The 18,741-nt window shown below is 51.9% G+C and overlaps 1 protein-coding gene across 1 annotated transcript; it reads left to right on the top strand.

Moving 5' to 3' along the window:
* Positions 1-292: 292 nt before the first annotated feature.
* Positions 293-9,570, top strand: DACT3 (dishevelled binding antagonist of beta catenin 3). Its single transcript, XM_033129555.1, has 4 exons — positions 293-662; positions 5,891-5,987; positions 6,154-6,306; positions 7,305-9,570. Exons 1-4 carry the CDS (start codon positions 414-416, stop codon positions 8,699-8,701), a joined length of 1,896 nt encoding a protein of 631 aa, XP_032985446.1. The 5' UTR covers positions 293-413; the 3' UTR covers positions 8,702-9,570.
* Positions 9,571-18,741: the final 9,171 nt, after the last annotated feature.

The raw sequence follows: 18,741 nt of genomic DNA, 5'->3' as shown, positions 1-18,741 counted from the left end.
GAGGCATGGACCAATGACATTTGGGCAAGGGAGGACTTGTTTCCTGGTGACGGGTTGGGGGGCGTGGTCAGGGTTCAATGGCAGGCGAATGGAGGGGCGTGGCGAGGCCGCCCGAAAGCAGAGTGAGTAGGCAGCTGCGAGCATGCGTCGCGTTGTGGGGCCGGTGCACCACCGAGCATCTTCGTAAGGAAGGGTACCCACCAATCGGCTACGGTTGCTGTGCGGCCGGGGGTGTGGTCATGCAGATAAGGCACGGGTGGGCGGGCCAATGGGCGGGCGCCTATGCAGATGAGACTGTGACAGCCGGGCTAGCGGGCGGGCGCGCGGGCAGGCGGGCTGTTGGGGCGGGGAGGTGGGACAGGGAGAGAGGGGTGGCCGCGGGGCCCGGCCGGGCTGGGGCGGGGGCCGCAGCCATGATCCGGGCCTTCTCGTTCCCGGTGAGCCCCGAGCGGGGTCGGCTGCGGGGCTGGCTGGAGGGCAGCCTGGCCGGGCTCTGTGAGTTGCACTGGCTCCGGGAGAGGCAGGAGTACCGCGTGCAGCAGGCGCTGCGGCTGGCCCAACCCGGAATGGGGGGCGCCGAGGCGGAGGACGAGGAGGACGCCGACGAGGACGAAGATGCGGCGGCCGCGCGCCGGGCCGCAGCGGCCCTGGAGGAGCAGCTGGTGAGAGGCCGTCTGTCCGTCTGTCCCTCCGTCCCCATCTGTGTCTGTCTGTCTGTCTCGGTTGGATGCTCAAACAGTCGTCCCGGTGGGGGGGAGGGGGGAAAAGGACAGGGGGTGGGGCTGCAGACCCTGGAGTCTGGGCGGCGGGCGGGATGTGGCCTCCTTGCCTCCAAACTGGGAAAGGGGACGCTGCATTGCTTCCGCTGGAGCCTCTTGAGATGCACAGGCCCCATCCCCTACACCCCTTCCCCAAGGAAAATCCTTCTGGGCGCCAAGTACTATGTGTCACACCCAGGGCCCAGTATTTGGCATGCATTGTCTTCTTGTAGCTTTGGAGATAAGGGGGATAGTTCCCATTTTACAGAGAAAGAAACTGAGGCTCAGAGGACAGGGCAAACGACTCACCCAAGGTCACACAGCTGGGATTCAAACATGCCCCCCTCTGGGCCTTGGCTACTAGAGCTCCATATTCCCTAAGTCCTGGTGTGCTTGGAGATCTCCGGAGGGGGAGAGATGGGGGCAGGGGATCTTAGGGCCTCCTGAGGGAGAGATGACTACTGAGAGGAAGCTCACAGTCCCTGAGGACCCCACGGTGATCTTGACCCTCCTGTGACACTTTCTCTCCTTTCCTACCTGGTCCCAGCCCTGGTTAACCCATGAGGAGGCAGGTTGAGGCAGCATGGGGGTCTGACTTCTGGACTCCCTGGGTGGGTGCTGTAATGGGGGAAGATAAGGCAGAGGTCTCCAGATTACTTAAGAAGCACCATCCCTCTCTTGCCATTTCTTAATTCTCCAGACCTCTTCCTGGGTTTCTTGCACTCTTCTCGCCGTCACTTCTCTGGGACTTGCTGTGTGTTTCTGTCTTTCTTAATCCTTCGTCTCTCTGTGCCTCTCTGTCTCCCTGCTCTTCCCTTCTTGCATGTCTGCACCTCTCCCTGGCCTACATCCCCATTTCTGTCTTTCTCCCCCTCCCCCCAGCCCGTCAGGCCCCAGACCCCAGCTCCCCTTGCAGATCCCATCCCCAAGCCTGTGGGTGGTCAGAGCTTCCCGTTTGGGGAAACCTGAGCCGAGGTGGCGGGGGAGGGGGCTCTCCCTGCTGCTGACCTCGACTGCCCCCTCCCCAGATGGGGACTGGGGAGGGGACTGAAGTCAGACTCCCAGGCTGCACGCCCAGCCCCTCCCCCTGCCTGGAGTGGGACCCTGTACATTCTTCTCTGGAAACAGAAACAGCTGTGGGAGGCCCCACCCCCTCCCAAAGTTAGAGACGCATTGTGGGGGCCTTCACCAGCTCCCCCCCACCCCACCCAGAGCTGGCTGGGCTTGGGGAGGCGCCTCCCACCGCTACAAGGAAAGGGAGAAGGCGTGGGGATGGGCAAGCTGTGTCCTTCCTCACTGTCTCTCAGTCTCTCCCGCTTTCTGCCTCAGTTTCCCCTTCTTTTCCCCCCTCAGCTTCTTCATCTCTGCCCCTCAGCAACCCCCACCATATGAGGTGGTAGTAGAGAGGCCTCTTCCCCCCACAGTCTCCAGGCAAAGCTCTGTCCCAGCGTCAGGGAGGAGGCGGTGGCAGGCAGCGGGAGGGAGACAGCGGCACCGAGGGAGGAGCAGAGAAGCGCTAAATATAAACCCCTCTGGTGTTTGGGGTTCCTGGGTCCTTCTGAAGAGGGGGTGAAAGCCTCTACTGATACCTGAGCCTCTGTCTTATGATGCTTACCCTTCCCATCCCTCCCACCTAGGAATACACTCCCTTTGAAGCAAAAAAGACTGAAGCCATACTTCATTAGTTTCTAATAAGAATGATGGGTATGCAGTTACAGACTAGGGATATTACAGAAAAGAGGCCAGAACCCTGGATTAGGGCAGGGGTCCTGTTCTCTTCCACCAAGGAGAAAGGACCCCTTCCAGCAAGAAGGACTTAAGTTAGACTTGCAGGAGGACTTCCTAATAAGGACAAAGAGAATTGGATACAAACTGGGGGCATGTGAGGGGAGGAACAAAGGTCTGGGAAAGTTTGGGCAGAGGGGTCTCCAGGGGCCTCAGCCACACTCATGTTAAACCTGCCTGAGCTGGATGACCTCAGGCACACTGCAGTAGGACCGGCAAAAAAAGATGAGAGGCATTGTGGGCAAACAGGGAGCCAGATTCAGACCAAAGACCTTCTGGTCTTTTAAAGATTCATCCCTTTGCAGCTGGAAAGAATGAGGTCAGACTTACAAATAGACTGGGGGGGGGGTGTTGTGGGGGGAGGAGTGATGGGGGGTCCAGGCACAAGGGTGGAGAAGGCCTCTCCCTTCTGTCCCCCTAACTCCTACCTCCCCTGCAATGGAAGAACTGAAATTAGAGCTACAGAACTTACCAACATTTATTTTTAATTACACAAGTAAAATATGATTTTATATTTTCCTTGTTAGGAATTCAGAGCTTTCATATAATAATAAAAGCTAACATTTATTAAGTGATTAAAAGGAACTGCTGTTTTAACTCATTGAATCCTCACAACAACCCCATAAGAGAAGGAGTAAAATGATGCCCATGTTACAGGTAAAGAAACCAAGGCCCAGAGAGGTGAAGTAACCTGTTCAAGGTCACACAGCTGGAAAGTGTCAGAGCTGAATTTGAACCCTGGCAATTTGGCTCCAAGCCTTGCCTCCTTAACCACTTCGTTCTACCATCCAGTCCCCTTATCCCTCACTTGATCCCCTAAATGCACCCTCTCCCCTGGGATCACTGCTATTGTCACCTTGGTGTGAGGACTTTGGACCTCTTCTACTGGCAGAATTCATCTACTGGCAGAAACAGTTTACATACCAAGAAATATAATTTTCTGGGTGGCTGGTTAGCTCAGTTGGTCAGAGCACAGTGCTCTTAACAACAAGGTTGCCGGTTCGATCCCCACATGGGCCACTGTGAGATGCGCCCTCCACAACTAGACTGAAACTACTTGACTTGGAACTGATGGGTCCTGGAAAAACACACTTAAAGTAAATAAAAATTAAAAAAAAAAAAAAAAAGGAATCACTCCAGGTGTTAAAAAAGCAAAAGAAATATAAATTTCTGCTTTGCCTTTTACAAATTCCAGTTTCTTGGGTGAGGTCCCAGAGACTATGCCAGTGGTTCTCAAAGTGTGGCCCGCGGGACTTCACCATCACATGGGAAACTATGGGAAATGCAAATGCTTGGGTTCCAGCTCTGGAGGGACCCAGTAATTTAGGTTTTAACCAGCCCTCCAGGTAATTCTGGCTCACCCTCATACTATACATTCTGCACTATTCTTTTTCCACTCAACGCTCTACCTTGGTGATGCTTCCATAAAGAAATACCTTCTTCCATTTTAATAGCCCTATAATGTTCTGCTGTACATTACTCCTTCATCGAACATTTCCTGAGCACCCACTTTGTGCCAGGCACTGGTCTAGGCACTGGGGGCGGGGAGGGTACAGCAATGAACAAAACAGACAAGTCTCTGCCCTCTATGGCTGACATTCTAGTGCGAGTCACAACAGACAAGTGACAACCTGATATAACTTTAAGCCAGGAGGTCATTACTGCTACATAGGAAAACAGGACACTAGGGATGCAGAGTGATGGGGGAACTATTTTAGAAAGAGGGTGAGAGAAGGAATGGGATGAGCAAAGTTTCCGAATGAGGCAAGGGAGTGAGGCAGGAGATGTGGGGGACATATCCTATTGAGGTAGGAACAGGTCTGGCATGTTCAGGGAACAGCAAAGAGACCAGCGAGGCTAGCACAGTGAGCAAGGGGCCGATTAGTGAGGAGCATGACTTGGTGTGTCTGGGCGGTCCATGGTTTTCTTTTTTTTGGTTCTTTTTTTTTTTTTTAGCCACCCCTGATGCTACACAATTTGCCTGCTTTCCTGGGTTTTGTTCAAAGATGGCGCCATCACCCTGAGCACATCTGCACACCCAGAGCAGGAGCCCAAAGTGGACTGATTTGACTTTCCTACCATAAACAAGCCCAGATGGGGGCTTATGTTCTGCGGTGGGGTGCGGTGGGGGTGAGGGGCAGGGACAGGGCCCAGGAGAGCAGTGGAAGGAGTGGGAAGCTGGGGGGCAGGGGGCGGGGGTGGGGGGTGGGAGGGTGAGGGAGCCGGCCAGTCTTTCTGCCCTAAATAGGCAGGGCTGGGCGCCTGCCCTCCCATTGCCTCCTACCTCCTCCCCTCCCTCCACCGTCCAGACAAGCCGCTTTTGTCTGAGGGTCAACCGTCAGCCCAGGCTGCTGTCAGCCCAGGCTGCTGCCGCCTCTGGCCTTACTCAGACCTGTGTGAGACTCTTCTGACTCTGGCCCCGTTTTCCAAAATGGGATTAAATCCTAGTGTCTTGGAGACCCCATCTGTGTTGTTTCAGCCCCTCCCCCCGCCCCCAGTCAGTCACACTCCCCTCAAAGAGTTTTTTTACCTTCATTTTTTTCACACCCAATAAGAAATGGTCTTTTCCTGCAGCAAAAAGAATCCAGGGTGGACTCAACAGAAATTTCTTATGGGGCTGAGGAGCAGTGGGCAGACACTGGAGGCTTCTGGGTGGGAATGGAGAAGAGCAGGAGGAAGATGTGGTCCCTGGGCCAAAGGAACCTGCTGGGGCCCATTACTGCAGTACCACTGAGGCCAGACTCACAGAAGGACTTTCCAGTAGGCACTGAGCGTTCTTTCTGAAAGGAGGAGCAAAGACTTACGTGATTTGTAGTCAGCCTATTTTATCCATATGAGGGAACATGTCTGCACTGGGAAGGTCTTAGGAAGACTTGCAAAACAACTTTCTACTGGTGGATAAAGGGCACTGAGGAAAGATGGGAGCATCTGAGAAAGGAAGCCCAAGGATTGGGAGAAGGCAGGTTCTGGACACCAACTTCTAGCAGTGAACTGCCCTTACCACCAGATCTGAAGTTAGACTAATAGGGGCCAAGGGGCCATGAACACAGATGGAGGGAACAATTGACAGGGAGGGGGAAGGAACAGGGCCTTCTGAGGCCTCATCAAACCTAAAAGGGAATGAGTGGCTGCAGGATGAAGGACTGGTGTTAGCCAGAAGGACTTTCTAATGGGATGAAGGGGCAGAGAGCTTGAGGGGGACCCTGAGCCTCAGGTGCTGCTTTTACCTTTTGAGTCAGAGCCTCGTTGTCAAAGTGAAACTCCCCATGAACTCCTGGAATAGGGAACCAGTTAGCAGAGGACTGACTGGGGGCCTTCTGACCATCCTGCTCTCCCCATGCCTTCAGGAGGCCTTGCCCGGGCTCATCTGGGACCTGGGCCAGCAGCTGGGAGACCTGAGCTTGGAGTCTGGGGGCCTGGAACAGGAGAGCGGGCGCAGCTCGGGTGAGCATGGGTAAAAGGGGCAGGGTTGGCCTGGGACTCCCCAATATTTCCCACTGCCCACCATCCCTCAGGCTCCCCCATCTCTGTCTCTTGGGCTCCTTTTCTCCACTCCTGATTTCCCCAGACAGGCCCCCTGATGGTGTCTCCCCTTCTCCCCGGAATCCAGGCTTCTATGAAGACCCCAGCTCCACAGGAGGTCCCGACTCACCACCCTCCACCTTCTGTGGGGACAGTGGCTTCTCCGGATCTGGCTCCTATGGACGCCTGGGTCCCTCTGAACCCCGGGGCATCTATGCCAGCGAGAGGCCCAAGTCCCTAGGTAAGGTGGGTGGGATTGGGACCCGGAGAGCCAGGGACTGGACAATGAGAGGATGGTTTTGAGCCCAAGCTTCTGAGTCAGACCAATCTGGATTCAAATTCTGGCTGTGACATTCCCTTTTCGTGTGATTTTGAGCATGTCACTTCTTCCTGGACCTCTGTTTCTCTATCTGTTAAAATGAGATTAATAACAGCACCTACCTCATAGGGAAGTTTTGAGTATTCAGTGAGCCTCTGCCCTAAGGCATGGAACTTGGCACATGGGAGCCACTCAGTAAACAGGAACTGCTGTTATTCATTTATACAAGTAAGTTTCTGAGCCCCTACTATGTGCTATCCTAGCACTATCCTAGGGGTGAGGGATACAGCAGTGAAAACAATCTCTGTCCTTACGAAGCTGACATTCTAGTAGATGAAATAGGTAATACACAAGATAAGTTAAGTAAAATATATAGGGTATTAGATATTGACATGAAAAGTAAATTAGAGAAGGGGACTAGGGCATGTCCCTTTGAGTTGAGGAGGGAATTGCAATTTTACAAACTATGGCCAGGGAGGGCATCACTGAGACTGAGACATTTGAGTGGCACCCTGAAGTAAGTGAGGGTGGGGCCAAGCAGATATCCTGAAGGAAAAGTCTTCTGGGAAGCAAGTGCAAAGGCCCTGAGGCTGGAGCGGGGCTGGCCTGAGCATCCAGGAAATCAGTGTTGGCTGGAGACCAATAATATAGAGGAGGGATTAGAGATGGAGGTCAGAGAGGTAGAGGCAGGGCAGACCATGTGAATTGTTGAAGGCCACTTGTTAATGATTTTGTTATGAACCTGATATGAGTGAAGGGGTGAGAACAGGGTTTGATAGGAGTCGGAGAATTGGGCGGGTGGTGGGGGCGGGGTGCAACAGGCAACCTGCTCCTCCTAGTTGCATTGAGAAAAGGGCTTTGAGTGCCTGTTCCCTATTCCGTTTTTTTTTTTTCTTTCCTTCTTGCCTTCCTTTCCCTAGGAGACGCCAGTCCCAGTGCTCCGGAGGCGGTGGGTGCTCGGGCAGCTGTGCCGCGGTCCTTCTCTGCTCCCTATCCGACGGCAGCGGGATCTGCGGGCCCAGAAGCCTGCTCCTCTGCGGAACGGCGGGCCCGCGCGGGGCCCTTCCTGACGCCCAGCCCCCTGCACGCCGTGGCGCTGCGCAGCCCGCGGCCAGGTGGCAGACCTCCTGCGGACTCGCCCGACGCACCTGGCAAAGGGCGGCCCCTGGACGGCTACATCTCAGCGCTCCTGCGCAGGCGCCGCCGCCGGGGGGCGGGCCAGCCCCGGACCAGTCCCGGGGGCGCGGACGGGGGCCCGCGACGCCAGAACAGCGTGCGCCAGCGGCCGCCCGACGCGTCCCCGCCCCCCGGAGGCGCGCGGCCCGCGCCTGAGCCCCCAGTGGAGCGTGCGGGGGGCCGTCCCGCCAGTCCGGCCGCCTTGGGCCGCGCCTGGGCCTCGCCTTGGGAGTCGGAGGCGGCGCCGGAGTCCGCTGCGCCGCCAGCTGTGTCCTCGCCCCCCGACAGCCCGGGCGAGGGCCGCCTGGTGAAGGCGCAGTACATCCCCGGGGCACAGGCGGCTACCCGCGGCCTCCCTGGCCGCGCGGCCCGCCGCAAAGCGCCACCACTGACGCGGGGCCGCAGCGTGGAGCAGTCCCCACCTCGGGAGCGTCCCCGGGCTGCCGGCCGCCGCGGACGCATGACGGAGGCGTCGGGCCGTCGGGGCTCGCCCAGGGCTCGGAAGGCCGCGCGCTCCCAGTCCGAAACCAGCCTGTTGGGCCGAGCCGCCGCGGTTCCTCCGGGACCCCCCAAGTACCCTACAGCTGAACGGGAAGAGCCTCGGCCTCCGCGGCCCCGCCGCGGCCCAGCACCCACGCTGGCCGCGCAGGCCGCGGGGTCCTGCCGCCGCTGGCGCTCCACCGCCGAGATCGACGCAGCCGATGGGCGCCGAGGGCGGCCCCGCGGCCCCGCGGCCCGCGGCCCCGGGCCTGGCCCATCCCCGTCTGCTCCTCAGCGCCGGCTGCTCTATGGCTGCGCAGGCAGCGACTCAGAGTGCTCAGCGGGGCGCTTGGGGCCCCTTGGACGCCGGGGTCCGACGGGCGGCGTTGGCGGCGGCTACGGGGAGAGTGAATCTAGTGCCAGCGAGGGAGAGTCGCCTGCCTTCAGCTCCGCATCCAGCGACTCAGACGGCAGCGGTGGCCTCGTGTGGCCGCAGCAGCTGGTGGCAGCCACCGCGGCCTCCGGGCCAGGGGGCGGTGCAGGTGGAGGGGCGCCAGCGGGCCCCGCCAAAGTCTTTGTGAAGATCAAGGCTTCCCACGCGCTCAAGAAAAAGATACTGCGTTTCCGTTCGGGTTCTCTCAAGGTCATGACTACAGTGTGAGTTTGAGGGTTTGCGTGGGCTCCCCCTTCATGGCCTCTGCACCCCCACACTCCCTATCACGGACCCTTCCACACCTCCCTTCCAAAGACCACCATTTTCTCTTCTTCCAAAGACCCTTCCTCACTGCCCCCATCCACTGCAGTCTTGGTTGAAAAGGCTCCCCCTCCACCATAGGGAGGAATGGGGGAGGAGCCCAGTTTGACCCAGTTCAATTGCTGGCTCTGCAGCCCGTGCGGCAAAAAAGTTCTATTTCTCTGGGCCTCACTTTCCTCATCTGTACTATGGGTGTGCTATGGTATGCAGAAGGGGTAATTCAGTTTGAATTTCCTCATTTTAGTTTAGACACTTAGTCTGTTTGATGCCCTTTACTTCTCTCACTGAGCTCTTATTCCACCTTTCTATGCCCAGATGTGGTTCCCCTCATATACAAAGTGCCCCCCATCCATGTCCCTGGACCCCTAGAATATCCCCTTGGCACCTCGGTTGGAAACTCTATCTGACCCAGACGATGCCTGCAGAGTTCCCTGGGAAGGGAAGGAGCACTGACCTTGGGGTTTTGAGGGTTAAGGAGGAGTTGATAACACCTGGAAAGAAAGACTCTTTTACCTCTATCCCTGGATAATTATGGAGGGTTGGGAGGTAGAAGAGGGGAAGTAAGATGGCATCTATCTCGTGCCCCCCTCCTCTCGTGCCCCATGAGAGGGAGTGGGGGGAGCTCAGGATGACCCTCAGCTGTTCCAATCCAGTATTTTTTTCTTTTTAAAAAATTACTGTATTTATTATGACGATGGTGACTCCCCATTGCACAGGGGGGCCAGATAATGTGTGTTTCTCTAACCTCTTTGTAAATAAACGCACAATGTTACATATGTGGTGGACTCTGTGTTAAAATGGTAGAAATGCTTTTCCTTTGGACTAACATTTATTGAGCAACTACTGTTTGCTTTGGATATGGCAGTGTCCAGAACCAGATGGCAGATGCCAGGGTGGGTCTCAACATCATTTCCCTACCATTGGCTATTTTACTTCAATGAATCTGACCTTTGAAGGAGTTTTGTTTGATCATAAATATGGCTTCATAAAGACGGAAACAATGTAGGTAAAGGGACAGCCCCAAATCCTCTCTCTCAGAAATCATCATCATCAGTTTGATGTGCATCCTTCATGTTTTTATTTATGTGTTTACATACATATATAGATCTAAGTAACTATATAAATATATGACTATAAATAGGTATATACATATTGTCACACTGGTTATATAAAACTATATTTACATAAATTGAACTATATGCATTGTTTACCAGGTTGGGTGTTTTTTTTTTTGGTTAAATCATCTGTGCCTGGAGATTTCTTTATGGGAAGGGTTTTAATTAAGAATTGAATTTCTTTGGAGATGGCCGGTTAGCTCAGTTGGTTAGACTACGGTGCTCTTAACAACAAGGTTGCCGGTTGGATCCCCACATGGGCCACTGTGAGCTGCGCCCTCCACAACTAGATTGAAACAACTAGTTGGCTTGGAGCTGATGGGTCCTGGAAAAAAAAACACACTTGAAGTAAATAAAAGTTAAAAAAAAAAAGAATTGAATTTCTTTGATAGTTATAGTACTACTTAGCTTTTCTATTTCTTCCGGTGTCAGTTTTGCTAAGTGCTATTCTAGGAATTTGTCCATTTCATCTAAACTTAGGTGCCGTATTTTCCTTTCACTCCAATAGCTGCATGAGATTCCACTGTGGGGAGTTCCATAATCTAACCCTATTTGTAAACTCTCCAATTCCTTGGTTCGTATGGATCTTGCTGCAGTGATGTCCTTATACCTCTTTGTGCATTTATGTAGAATCCATTCCTAGAAATAGAATTGCTTGGTCATTATAGTCTGCTCATTTAAAAACTTAATTCCACTTCCATGCCCCATTTCCTTCCACTAAGACTGCCTTCAATTGACATTTGCAAATTTTGAGAAGACTGTTTTTCTACCCCTTCACCAAACATGCGTTTGAGAACTGTGTTGTTTTAATTGGCATGTCTTACTCTCTGTTTCCTTGAGGTGATACGCCTTTTGGTTTACTTACTGACCAACTTGTGTTTCTTCTACCTGTTTACATACTTTGCCCATTTTTCTATTTGGTAGGCCCAATAATTATACGAATTTTAAGGATCAGTAAATAGAGGCTCAGAGAGAGGCCATCACTTGCCCCGGTCACACAGCAAGAGGGAGCCAGGACTCGGACCCAACCCCCACCGACTCCACAGTCTGAAAAATGGGTATTTGTTGCTGCTTTGACCCTTGTGTCTACATGGGTGGGTCCACCTCTCTGTCCCTTTGAGGTCTGAGAGAGTGGGGACCAGGCCCCAGTCGGGCACTAGGGACACAGCAAGCAACAAAACAGAAAAAAAGTCTCTGCCTTTTAGAGCTTCTATTCTAGTGTATATGTGGATAAACATGTATTTCTGTTAGAGTAGCAATAAATCAGTTATTTTTAAAGGTTTTCCAGGAAAAGCCATTGCTTGTCAGGCCCTTGGGAATATTTGCTCCATCTCCATTCCATAAAAGAGGCAAAGCCAGAAAGGGAAAGGGACTTGTCTAAGGCCACACAGGCCACTCTGGTCAAAATGGAGTAATATGGATGACCTCCCTTCCTTTTTAAGATTCTAAGACTTACTCATAAAAAATAGCTAACACCCATTGAAACTTATGCCAGACTCCATTCTCAACACTTTATATATATTGACTCGTTTACTCCTCACAATCTCATGGGAGGCAGATACTATTATTGTGCCCACTTTACAGATGGAGAAACTGAGGCATAGAGGTTAAGTAGTTTACCCAAAGCTATTAAATAACAAAGCCAGAATTTAACTTCAGGCTGCCTAAGAGTCCAGGCTCTTAACCACCGCCCTATAGAGTATATTTGCTATGTGGATTATCTCTAGAAAGATACACAAGGAGTTGTTCACAGAGATGGAAGCTGGGGGGTGTGTGGGTGGGGGTTGTGGACATAAGTAAATTTTATAATCTTTTAAAGGTGACAAAGACAATGAGGAAAAACCAAGCAGAGGTATGAGTGGGATGGGGGAGCAAAAGAGTTTGTAATTTTAGGTAGGTAGAGTGATCAGGGATGGTCTAATTGAGATGGTGACATTTGATTGAACAGAGACCTGAAGGAGGGATGACGTTTGTGGATACCTTGGGAAAGAATATCCTAGGCAGAGGGGTTAGCCTGTGCAAAGGCCCTGAGGCCAAAATCGTACCTATCATGTTGGCAAAATAGCTAGGAGACACATTACTCCAGGGTGTCTGGAGTAGCGCATGAGGGGGAGAGGAGAGGTGAGGGCAGAGAATACTAAGGGCCACTACATAATGTGGGGCCTTGTGGGCCATGGTGAGCATTTTGGTTTTTACTCTGAGGGAATCGGGAGCCATCGGAGAATTCTGAGCAGAAGAACTTAGTTGTTTTTTTTTTTTTTTTTGGGGGGATGAGGTTAACAGCTCTCTCTATTAAGATATAATTCACATACAATGAAATTCATCCATATAAAATATGGAGCTTAATGGCTTAAAACAAATTTTTTTGTTGTTATAGGAACTTTTAAGATCTACTGTCTTAGCAATTTTCACATTTGCAGTAGAGTAACAGTATAAACTACAGTCACCATGCTGTACTTTACATCTCTATGACATTTAATTTATAACTGGAAGTTTGTACCTTTTGGTCACCTTCACCCATTTTGCTCATCCACCACCTGCCTCTGGCAACCACCCATGTGTTGTCTGTATCTATGAGGTAGAATTTTGTTTTTTTAGATTCCACATATGAAAGAGATCATACAGTATTTGTCTCTCTCTGTCTGACTTATTTCACTTAGCAGAAGGCCCTGAAGGTCCATCCCTGTTGTTGCAAATGGTATGTTGCAAATGGCAAGGTTTCCTTCCTTTTTATGGCTGAATAATATCCCATGGTGTGTGTGTGTGTGTGTGTGTGTGTGTGTGTGTGTGTGTGTGTGTCATATTTTCTTTATCCATTCACCCATCAATGGACACTTAGGTTGCTTCCATGTCTTGGCTATTGTAAATAATACTCCAAGGACCATAGGGGTGCAGATATCTTTTCAAGTTAGTGTTTTTATTTTCTTCAGAATTGTTGGGTCATATGGTAGTTCTATTTTTAATTTTTGAGGACCCTCCATACTGTTTCCCACAGTGGCTGCACCAATTTACACTCCCACCAATAGTGCACAGGGCTCCCTTTTCTCCACACCCTCACCAACACTTGTTTCTTGTCTTTTTGGTAACAGCAATTCTGACAAGTGTGAGGGGATAGCTCCTCATGAGTTTGATTTGCATTTACTTGATTAGTGATGTTGAACATCTTTTCATGTACTTGTTGGTCATCTGTATGTATTCTTTGGAAAAATGTCTATTCAGATCCTCTGCCCATTTTAAAATCAGATTGGGTTTTTGCTATTGTACGAGTTCTTTATATATTTTGATATTAATCCATTATGAGATATATGGTTTGCAAATATTTTCTCCCATTTGGGAGATTGTCTTTTCATTTTGTTGATGGTTTCCTTTGCTGTGCAGGAGCTTTTTAGTTTGATGTAGTCCTTCTTGTTTATTTTTGCTTTTAGTGTCAAATCCAAAAAATAATCACCAAGACTGCTGGCAAGGAGCTTACCACCTATATTTTCTTCCAGGGGTTTTATGGCTTCAGGTCTTTAATCCATTTTGAGTTAATTTTTCTGTACGGTATGATAGTGGTCCAGTTTCATTCTTTTACATATGACTGTCCAATTTTCCCAAAACAATTTATTGTAGAGACTTTCTTTTGCCCATTGTATATTCTTGGCTCATCTGTCTTAAATTAATTGACCACATATGTGTGGGTTTATTTCTGGGTTCCCTATTCTGTTCTATTTTTATGCCAATACCATACAGTTTTAATTACTATAGCCTTGTAATATAGTTTGAAATTAGGGTGATACCCTCAGCTTTGTTCTTTTTTTTCTCAAGACTGCTTTCGCTATTCGGGATCTTTTGTGGTTCCATACAAATTTTAGGATGTTTTGTTCTATTTCTGTGGAAAATACCATTGGAATTTTAATAGAGATTGCTTTGAATCTGGAAATGGCTTTGGGTAGTATGGACATTTTAACGTTAATTCTTTCAATCCACGAGCATGGAATAGCTTTTTATTTATTAGTGTCTTCTTCAATTTATTTCATCAATGTCTTATCAATGGCTTTTAGTATAGTCACAGAGTTGTGCAGCTATCACCACTGTAAATCCCAGAACATTTTCATCATCCCAGATAGAAACTGCATCCTTAGCTGTTGTCTTCCAATTTCCCCAACCCCTGGCAACCACTAATCTACTTTTGTGTCTATAGATTTGCCGATTCTGGACATTTCCTATAAATGGAATCCTGCAATATCTGGTCTTTTGTGTCTGGCTTCTTTCACGTAGCATATTTTTTCAAAGTTCATCCATGTTATATGGTTTGTGTCAGAACTTCATTTCTTCCAATCACCACATGATAGTCCACTATCTGGATAGACCACATTTAGTTTATCCATGCATCAGTTGATGGACATTTGGGTTGTTTCCAGTTCGGGACTATTCTGAATAATGTTGTTATGAACATCCCTGTCCAAGTTTTTGTGTGGACAGATGTTTTCATTTCTTGTAGGTAGATACTTAGGAGTGGAATTTCTGGGTTATGCGGTAACTCTGTTTAACCTTTTGAGGAACAGCCAGATTGCTTTCCTAAGTGGCTGCACCATTTTACCTTCCCACCAGCAGTGTCTGAAGGTTCCAACATCTCCTCACTAACACTTGCTATTTTCTGGGGACTTCAGTTCAAACAGGGTCACTCTTGCTGCTCTGTGGGCACCAGGCTGAGAGAGACAGAAGTGGAGGCTGGGAGCCCAGTGAGGAGTGACTGTACTAGTCCACGTGGAAGGGACTGGTGGCTGGGCCAGAGTGGGGACAACAGAGGAGGTAACAAGTGATTGGACTGTGGCGAGAATTTGAACATGGAGTTAATGGGACTTATTGCTAGATCATGTGTGGGGTGCAAGAGAGCGAGGGGTGTCAAGAATGACCCCAAAGATTTATTATCAACTGAGATGGGTAAGACTGCTGTAGGAGTGGGTTTGGTGTGTGAAATCCAGAGCTTAGTTTTGGATGCATTGATTTTGAGAATCTCACCAGATACCCAGGTGGGAATATACAGCAAGCGACTGGGTATTTGGCCCTAGAATTACTGTTGGCGTCCATTGCACGTTTCTTGAATGATTAAAGCCAGAGTTGAATCCGAATCCAGGGTCTTGGTTCCCCCCTACCCCCCAAGAAATGGGGACAAATAATACCACTGACTACTAGGTTGTCATGAGGCAAGGGCGTTTCCTGTGCAGCACAGAGCAGGACTGCACACCTGGAAACTAAGGTCACGCGTAGGGTGGAAAAAGGGCTGAGGTCTACAGCTTGGGAGAGAAATGGAGGTTACACTTGGTTCAGGCAGTGTCAGTCTGTCAGCCTCTGGCCGCCGTCGGGGAGGGGAAAGGGAGGTTGGGTCGTCACCTTGTCCACCCCCGCTGTTAGTTAGGTTTCCTCCTGGGGGCTGTCGGGGCCAGCACTGATGATGGAAACCAGCTGCGGGAGGCGCCGAGGCTGGGCGCACGCCCAGGCCCCTCCCCGGCGCCGGCAGACCCTGCTAAGGGGGAGACTAGGGCGCCCTAGCTCCCCTCCCCGCTTCCGCAGCGGGGCCCGGGGCCCTGGCATGTCCGGCGCGCCTGATGCTTTCCAGATGTGAGCCTGGTTCCCCTCCCCCACCTGGCCCTGCAGCTCGGGCGAAGTAGGGGAGGAGGAAAGCCAGGGTCCGCCACTTCCCTATCAAATCGCTACACCACGGATCTGGGCTGGTGTCTCCTCCCCGTCGGTCTCGCTTCGCAGACCAGGCCGTAAAAACCGAATTGAGATGGGCTCATTGCGGTAGAGGCGCTCCTTTCCCCACCTCCACCTCTTCCCAGGGCTCCCGCCTCCGCCCCTCCCGCAGCAGTCTGGGGTGGTCGGGACACGCCCCACCCAGGCCACGCCCACATTCTCGACACGCCCCTCCAAACCTTGCGCTGGACCACTCCCCTTAGAAACCCCGAGGCCACACCCCTGGACGCACCTTTGTAGGCCCCGCCTCCGCCACTATCCCCTGTGGAAGGCGCGGTCTGTATGTCTGCCCGCCTGTCCCTGTTTGGGAGTCTGTATGTCTCGGTTCCTGTCTCCGACCCTACACTTCTGTCTGTGTGTCTTTCCTGTACCTTCCCAAGTCTCTGTGTCTCTGTCTGCAATTCTCTGCTTGTCCCTGTCTCTGAGTCCCTAGGTCTGTCTCTCCAAATTTCTGTCTCCATATCCCTGTCTCTCTGCGTCTGCCTCTCCCTGCATCTCTGTCCCCCTCTCTGAGTCCCGGTTCATCTTCAGTTCTCTCCCTCCACTTTCCTGTGTCTCTCTCACAGCGGGCCCGCAGGGGCTCCTTGCCCTCCTGATTTCCACCTCCTTTTACGGCTTTGGCTCCGGTGGGGTGGGCGGTTCGGTGGGCCGCGGGCGCCCTCGTGTGGCCTTCAGGGGACTGTCAGGAGAGGACAGAAGGTTGTGTGTGCTGAGTGCAGGAAAGACGCTGTGGGTGTCCGGGGGTGACACCGAACCATGGTGTGTGACACAAAGAGATTGTATGAGTGTGTACTACTGTGAAATTGTGCGTGATGCCAGAGGTTGTGTGTGGCTGTGTGACCTCGTGAGATGCTGTGTAACAGAGTGTCACTGTGTGAAATCTTGTTATACCTACAGGTTGTGTGTGACTATATGTGAGATGAGAGAGGTAACATGTAGGTGACTGTGCGACATCGTGAAGTTGGTGTGCCTGAGACACTATTTGGGGGACTGTGACATCAAGAGACCATATGCGAGAGTGAGAGATTGTGTGCGAGAGTGTGTAACGCGGTGAGGACATGAGCTCTGTGTGAGTCACATGGGCACATGATGTGTGAGGCTGAATGAATGTGATCCACCCAGAGATGGCGTGAGAAGGCAGTGTGAGCGGCCCCGGGGGACTGGGTGTGACAGAGAGACTGGGTGTGAGACAGTGTCAGCCACACTGATGAACTGTGAGAACTGTGTGTGACGCAGATCGTGTGGGAGATGACAGACTGGCACAGCATTGTGACAGGGAGTGAGTGTGAGACTCTGAGAGCACTCAGAGATGAAAGTACAAGCGAGACCTTGTGTGTGTAAATGTGTGACAGCGGGAATCTGCTGTGTGAGGGTGACAGCTGTGTATGATACAGACTGTAAGGCTCAGCAAGAGATTCTGTGCATGACAGCGTGTGGGTGGGGACAGAGTGTCAGGGAATGTGTAAGGTGGTGTGCGACAGAGATTGTGTAAGCATGAGTGTGATTGTACGTGGGAGTCCCTGGATATGTGACTTACTGTCATATCTGAGGTAGTGTATTTAACTGGTTGGGCGCAATGTCATTGAGGGTGATGTGGCACCCTCTGAGACACACGGACTGTGTGGCATTTTGGGAGGCCATGTGACTGTGGCACTGTGGGACATGGTGTGTTGAGCACAGGTTGTTCGTGAGACTGTGTGGTCACGCCGTGTGACAAAGCGAGATACTGTGTATCTCTGTGTGAGGAACTGAGCGTGTGAGCGTGTGAGCTGAGAAGGGGTGTCTGTGAGGGGATGACAATGAGGTGGCGGCTGTGACACGGCGGGAGAGCGTGTGTGGTGGAGTGAGAGGCTGTGTGGACACACGGAAGAGATTTGTGGAACTGTGGGGTAAATGCAGCAGGGTGTAGGGTACACCTTGAGAGTCTGTCTTTTTCCTGTGAGTGTGTGTAAGAGGGAGACAGATTAAGAGGGGAGACTGGGAGATAGAGAACAGGAAAGAGACACGGAGAATAGGAGCGACAGAGACATAGGGAGAGAGACACAGAAACAGAGACAGAAGGGGGACAGACACACACAGATGGGACTCAGAGAGAGACAGACCCAAGGTGACGAAGGGAGTGGGGATGGCGGTGGCAGCATCAGGAGGCGGGTCCTCAGGGGCTGCACCTCAGGGGAGGGGGAGGGGAGGGGCGGGGCTGGGCAGGGGGACCCAGAAGCTGTCTCCCAGCCTTCACCACCAGCCCGCCATCCCAGCCCTAGGCAACAGCAGGTAGGAAGCTCTGGTCCTGGCCCCAACAGTTCCTCCCTGTGCTCATCAGTCAGCGTGTCTGCCTGGGAATGAATGAGTGAGTGAGTGAGTGAATGAATGACTTTATACTTCTGTGTCTCCGTTAACCTGTCGCCTCCAGTTGCTCCATCTCTCTCTCTCTATCCCTGGTCCCTTCTCTCCTCTGTCCCTTTATACCCCTGTGCTCCTCTCCCTCCTCTGCTATCCCTGTCCCTTCCTCTACCCCTACACGTGTCCCTATCTCTATCCTCTCCCACCCCCTTCGCCTCATCCCTCCTGGACTCCTCCATCTCCCCTTCTCCATCCACCCCCATCCCTTTGTCCTCTGTACCTCTCTCCCTCTATATCACTCTGCCCCTTTCTTTACCTTTTTGTCCACCGCCTACTCCCTCCATCCCTCCCCCATGTCTCCATCTCTTTCTCTCCCTCTTCAATCTCTTTCTCTCCCCTGTGCCTCAGTCTCTCCCTCTGTCACTTTGTCTCTCCCTCTGCCCCTCAAATTTGTCCCCCTTTTCATCCTCTCTGCCCCTCTCCTAGTCATGTCTGGATTGGGCCCCCTCCCCCCCCAGCCCTATCTCTGGCTGCTAATGAGCAGAGGAACCTTTGAGGTGGCCAGGGCTGGGGTGGGGGAGCTCCCCGAGGGGGGCGGAGGGGGCAGCTGCTGCCAAAGTCCTAATGAGGCCCCCTCTGTGCCCCTCCCGCCGAGATCTTAATTCCTTATTCTCCCTGGAGCCACCGCTAATTGGCCTGGGGAGGACCCCCCTCCTGGCTCATGCCCTATCCCTGGGGGCTAAGGACACCTGG

Source organism: Rhinolophus ferrumequinum, chromosome 15, assembly GCF_004115265.2.
Source record: "Rhinolophus ferrumequinum isolate MPI-CBG mRhiFer1 chromosome 15, mRhiFer1_v1.p, whole genome shotgun sequence".
Classification (NCBI taxonomy): Eukaryota; Metazoa; Chordata; class Mammalia; order Chiroptera; family Rhinolophidae; genus Rhinolophus; species Rhinolophus ferrumequinum.
This window is presented reverse-complemented; position numbering and strand designations above follow the sequence as displayed.

Bases quoted from the DNA above. Each gene is read 5' to 3' on its own strand.
- DACT3 (XM_033129555.1), top strand. From the start codon at position 414: ATGATCCGGGCCTTCTCGTTCCCGGTGAGCCCCGAGCGGGGTCGGCTG. The intron at 663-5,890 runs GTGAGAGGCCGT...CCATGCCTTCAG, and splicing joins CGGCCCTGGAGGAGCAGCTG to GAGGCCTTGCCCGGGCTCAT. The intron at 5,988-6,153 runs GTGAGCATGGGT...CCCGGAATCCAG, and splicing joins GGAGAGCGGGCGCAGCTCGG to GCTTCTATGAAGACCCCAGC.